Source organism: Mastomys coucha, unplaced genomic scaffold, assembly GCF_008632895.1.
Source record: "Mastomys coucha isolate ucsf_1 unplaced genomic scaffold, UCSF_Mcou_1 pScaffold22, whole genome shotgun sequence".
Lineage (NCBI taxonomy): Eukaryota > Metazoa > Chordata > Mammalia > Rodentia > Muridae > Mastomys > Mastomys coucha.
Genome location: NW_022196905.1, coordinates 123,943,992 through 123,949,898, shown reverse-complemented (window position 1 = coordinate 123,949,898; position 5,907 = coordinate 123,943,992). Strand labels below are relative to the sequence as shown.

The window sequence follows — 5,907 nt, the reverse complement described above, 5'->3', positions numbered from 1 at the left end:
AAATCCACCTGCCTCTGCCTCCCAAGTGCTGGGATTAAAGGCGTGTGCCACCACCGCCCGGCTCTCATTTTTTTTAATTACTTGTTTATTTATGTATTTTTGTGTGGATGGGTGCTGGTGTGGATGCTCTGGGGTGTGTGCAGATGTCTGTAAGTCAGAGGACACCTTCAGGAGTCACTCACTCCTTCCACCTTTATGTGGGCTCCAGGAATCAAACTCAGCTTGTCAGGTTTACTGACAATGCTTTTACCCACTACGCCATCTCACCAACTCTAGAATTATTTATTTGTTTTTTGTTTTTGGGTTTTTTTTTTTAGGGGGATGGTTTGTTTGTTTAAGATAGGGTCTGGCTCTGGAGCCCAGGCTGCCCTTGAACTTATGTCTTCTTGCTTCTGTGTCCCCAGTGCTGGAAAAACAGGCATGTGCCACTCTGCCCAGCTATGATAAGTTGTGATAAGTAAATATCCTCAAGTCAGGAGGCTAATTTATCATTTTTTAAATCCATTACTGAAGATTTCTTTTCCTCTAGAGGACATGGGACATTCCTCTGGATGTCCTTGTTCATGTCTACCCACGTCCTTCTTTAATCTGGAGATGACTTGGGTGTGTGATGAAGCACAGGGACACCTTCAGTTTCGCTCTCAAATCACCTTTCTTGGTTTCCTCAAGTTTCTCCTGTCTCTTGGATTGTTTTCTGGCTCCAGGTTCCACAGCTGTGAATAACAGTCCATTCAGGAACCCACCCAGGGCTCTGGGATGTCATGTGCACTCCCCTCTATGAAAGAGTCAGTTTTGAGGTAGATCAGGAGTTCCTTGAGAAGAACTTTAATTTTCCTCCAACTCCTGAGGACAGATCCTAATTTCTCACTCATAACAGATCCTTGGCAAACAACTGTTGAATCCATGAAAAGAATGGGGGTGTTAAAAATAGACTGCTAAGAATATGCTTTGAAAGCACTTTAAACCTCTCTAGTGTCAGCAGTCAGTATGGAGGGCTGGTAAGCGAGAGTGCTCAGGTAGGGCAAGCCTTCATCTCTGGCGGGAGACAGCATCACTGAGCTCTGGAGGCCAGCCCACTGGTTCCCTCCAGCTTGCCTCAGGAGACACAGCTCACACAAACATCTAAGAGAGTATTTCCCCGGCGTTCCTAACTGAAACACTGCAAGAAACTAAGCTTAGTATGGATAGTGGTACCCAGCCGATGCAGGACAGCAAGGCTGTGCAGACAGCAGGGGCTCCCACTTCTTCACAGGTGACAGGTGGTGACAGGATATTCGGGCCACTTTAGACACATCTGCCATAACATTCTCTGTTCTTCTCCAACTCAAGACACAAGAATGGAATGTAAATGAACTGAAACATTACAGCTATAATTGTCGACTGTTTTCTGTTTTTGTTTTTCAGGCAGGGTCTTACTTTGTAGGCCTGGCTGGCCTCAAACTCACAGAGATTCACCTGCCTCTGCCTCTCAAGTGCTGGGGTTAAAGGTGTGTGCCATCACATCCAGTGCTTTAGGCTATTTTTAAAGCCTAAGAACTACCAGCTTTGAACTCTTACCAGCTGCTGACAGCCATGTGAGAACACTTAACACACCACAGATGTGAATATAATACAAATACCAACCGCAGCTGCATATTCTCAATGCAAAGTAGACGCTCAGGAGGCATCGCCTTATTTATATGTGAGATACTTTGTGGCTGTTATCAAAGCACTTCCCTAGCTTTGGAAGACCCTGGATTCTCTCAGATCATAACAGTTCTCTACCAGGGCACACGGCATTATCTTTTCCTATTTCCCATCTTTATTTGTTTATCTGCACACTGAGAGGGGTCTGACCTAGACCTCTGTATAGCCTAGGCTAGCCCTGGACTTGTAATCCTCTCATCTCAGCTGATGGCCAACATTATAGGCATAAACCTCCATAGCTGGCTTTTATGTTCTCATTTTCACTTAAGTCCTGTTGTCTCTTCAGAAGCTTACTGGCTGGAAGAGTTCGTTCTTACGTAACAAGAGGAGGAAGGGGAAGCAGTACAGTACCTGGGGTTTTTCTTTCAGAAAGTCAGGTAGCTGAAATTCTCCTTTATAGACCTGGAAAGAACAGAGCAGGGATGAGTTTAAGGAATCAGGTGCGCCCTAGTGCACACGGGACCTCTGCAGCCACTGGGCTGCGGCACTCTTGGGCAGTCTGGAATGAGAGAGAGAGGGAGAGACCTGTCAGTTCAGGGGCAGCCATAGAAACAGACTTTAGTGAGACTCCCAATCTCTCTGATCCCCCTGCAGCAACGGTACTGGCTGACTGAATAAGAAAGGGTCGGTATGCCTGGGGAGAGATCCAAATTAAAATGTCAGTGCTATTCCTAGTGACTGGGAGAAAGCAAGCCCTAGGCAAGCTCCCTCAGGATTCACTTTGGTTAAGAGCAAGCTTCTTCTGGCTGCCCATCAATCCTCCAGTTACAACCCTAGAGCTGAATCAACTTTACTTCTCTCAGTTTACCCAAGATCCTATTTAAGATGTATTAGATGATCCTTAAAGTGACATTTAGTTAAAGCTCACAGACCTTTTGTTTGAGACAGGGTCATCCTAGGCTGGCCTCAAGTGCACTATTTAGCTAACAATCACCTTGAGTTTGTAATCCTCCTGCCTCCACTGTCCTGGTGCTGGGATTACAGGCACCATCACTATGCTCAGCTTATACAGTCCTGGGATCAAATCCAGGACTTCTGGCATGCTGGATAAGCACTCTACTAACTCAGCTATATCCCAGCCCAAGCTCATAAAAATTTATAATAAAAAACATACTTTCAATATTACAAAGGATGTTTCTAGTTCACATAGTAACTAGGAGACGATTTTTATTTTATTTCCTAGGTTTTTTTGTTTGTTTGTTTAGTTTTTTTTTTTTTCAAGACAGAGTTTGTTTGTGTAGTCCTGTAATGGACTCTGTAGGCCAGGCTGCCTTTGAACTCAGAGATCTGCCTATCTCTGCCTCCCAAGTGCTGTTATTAAAGGTGTGGCCACCACTGCCCTGCAATTTCTTTTAGATTTATTTTTATTATTTTATGTGTGAGTGTTTTGCCTGCATGTGTGTCTGTGCACCACATTCATGCCTGGTACCAAGGAAGTGGTGAGCCTTCATATGGGTGCTGGGAATTGAACCTGAGTCCTTTGCAACAACAGGGGCTCTTAACCACTGAGCCAACTATCCACACACACCCCTTTTAACTACACTATTTTAACTTTTAAAACTCTACTGACTATCTACTGACAATAAATATAATAGAAGGTTGGGGAGATTCAATACAGTTGTGATGTCTCCTTAAATTAGTCCCAATTAAATTCCTAGCACCTTTTTTTGGGAGAAGAACAGCAAAAAGTCAACTGTAAAGATTATATAGGAATGCATAAGGCAAGGGCTGGAGAGACCATTCAGTTATTTTCTATAAATCATGAGGATCTGAGGGCCATCTCCAGAACCTACATAAAGGCTGGGTGTGGTGGAGCACATTTATAATCCCAGGGCTAGGGAGACAGAGGCAGTAGTACCCAGAGACCCACTGGCTGGCCAGCTTAGCCTAATCAGGGAGCTCCCATTCCCAGTGAGGAACCCTGTTTTAAAAGACAAAATGGACACCTGAGGAACAGCACTTGTACATGCACACACGTGCACTCACACACACACACACACACACACACACACACACACAGAAACACATAGGGCAGAGAGTCAAAGAAATCATGAAAGGAAAAGCAAAGTGGGAGGACTTATGCTACCAGATATCAACTCACTGTATTCTACATTGTATTCCAATATATTAGTGCACCGTGTGTGGTGGTTTAGACAAGAATGGCCTGCACAGGCTCAGGTGTTTGAATACTTGGTCCCCAGTTGGTGGAACTGTTTGGGAGGGGCTAGGGGTGTGGCTTTGTTGGAGGAGGTGTGTCACAGGGAAGACTTTGAGGTTTCCAGAGACTCATAGCATTCCCAGTGTTCTCTCCCCCTCCCCCACGCTCTCCCTCTCCTTTTCCTTCTCCTTCCCGTTTGTGGATTGGGGAATGAGTGCTCTTCTGCTGCTCCAGTGCCAACATGCCTGCTGCCAGGCTGTTCCTTCATGATGGACTCTAACCCTCTAAACCTTGAACCCAATGAATTGCTGGCTTTTCTACCCTGCCTCGGTCATGGTGTTACAGCAATTGAAGAGTAGCTAATACAGTATGTATGCATGCACAGATACAGAGAGACACAGGCAGGTATGCATACCTTCTAGACTGATTAAGTAGCTAAATAATTAGGACAATATAGTCTGCCATAAGGGCATCCGATGTAACAAACCATCACCTCCGGATACAGCAGTCCTACAGGATGTGATCAGAATGCAGAAGTAAGCCAGGCAGGGGGTGCACATCTATAACCCAAGCAGTGAGAGGTAGAGGCAGGAGAATCTCAAGTGTAAGGCTATTTCTGAGCTACACAGTGAATTCAGGGCCAGCCTTGGCTAGTTGACGCTCTGCTTCATCAAATAAACAAACAAACAAACAAACCTCCAAATGGGCAGGGTGTGTTGGTGTATGCTTTTAGTCCGAGCACCCAGGAAGGGGAAGCTCTCTGAGGATGAGGTCAGCTTTGTCTACATAACAAGTTACAGGCTGGCCAAAGGTACACAGTGAGACCCTGTCTAAAAAAGGGGTGTGGATCATTGGTAGAGTACTTGCCCAGTATGCATGATATCCTAGCTTCAATCCCTAGGACACCAGACAACAATGACAACAACAATAAATTACTAAACATAGTCAATGCATATGGGTTGTACTCTACAGTGAAAAAATATGAACTGCTGTACTACTAATGACACAGATGGATCGTAACACACAATAATCATGATAGTGTATCTAGGGGGAGGCACCCTAAAATAGACTATCTGGACACTGTGGTCATTAAGGTGTGATGACTTTGTGATCTTTTATTGACAATGCTGGGCATACTTCTCTCTATATATACTTCAATAAAAAAAATCAATGACCAATTTAACTCAGTGGTCTAATGTTAAAAAGTTATTGATTGCTGCTTGTGATGGTACATATCTGGTTTCCAGAACTTAGGAGGTAGAAGCAGGAACAGAAGAATTTAGAGTTTGAGGCCAGCTTAGCCTACAGTGAGACCTTATTTCTTTCTACAAACAAACAAACACACACATATACACCTACTGTTTAAGTATACAAATGCTTGTTTCAACACAGTTTGTAATAGTTTCTTCTTCTTTTTTGGGGGGGAGGGGACCAAGGTAACTCTTATATAAAGGACATTTAATTGGGGCTGGCTTGTAGTTGCAGAGGTTCAATCCATTATCATCATGGCGGGATGCATGGCATCATGCAGGCAGCCATGGTGCCAGAAGAGCCGAGAGTTCTACATCCAAAGACAGCCAGAAGGGGACTAATGTGATGTTTTCTTTCTCTTTCTCTCCTTCTCTCCATCTCTCCCTCTCTCTCTCTTTTCTTTTCTTTCTTTCTTTTTTTTTTTTTTTTTTTTTTTTTTTTTTTTTTTTTTTTTTGAGACTGGGTTTCTCTGTGTAGCCCTGGCTGTCCTGGAACTCACTCTGTAGACCAGGCTGGCCTCGCACTCAGAAATCCACCTGCCTCTGCTTTCCAAGTGCTGGGAATAAAGGCGTGCGCCGCCGCCGCCCTGCTAGTTTCTTCTTTTAAAAGAAAATTATTAATGTGATAAAGAATGGAAAAGCAGACTATTAGAAAAAACTTTGAGAGCTGCTGAGTTCAGAATTACTGTGACCAGAACACAAGTCACCAGATAGCTTCCAAGCAAACAAAGAAATGTTCTAAATGGCCGGGCGGTAGTGGCGCATGCCTTTAATCCCAGCACTTGGGAGGCAGAGGCAGGCGGATTTCTGAGT

General features: G+C 44.3%; 1 protein-coding gene across 2 annotated transcripts in view; it reads right to left on the bottom strand.

The window, feature by feature from the left end:
* The window catches only part of Tpst1 (tyrosylprotein sulfotransferase 1), a 63,901-nt gene that overhangs the window by 4,607 nt on the left and 53,387 nt on the right, over window positions 1-5,907 (bottom strand). The window contains exon 4 of one of the 2 annotated variants that reach the window (XM_031338110.1): window positions 2,038-2,088. The exons of the other annotated variant lie outside the window; for it this stretch is intronic. Coding sequence (XP_031193970.1) covers window positions 2,038-2,088 — 51 coding nt within the window. The remainder of the gene's footprint in view (window positions 1-2,037; window positions 2,089-5,907) is intronic. 2 annotated transcript variants of the gene reach the window in all.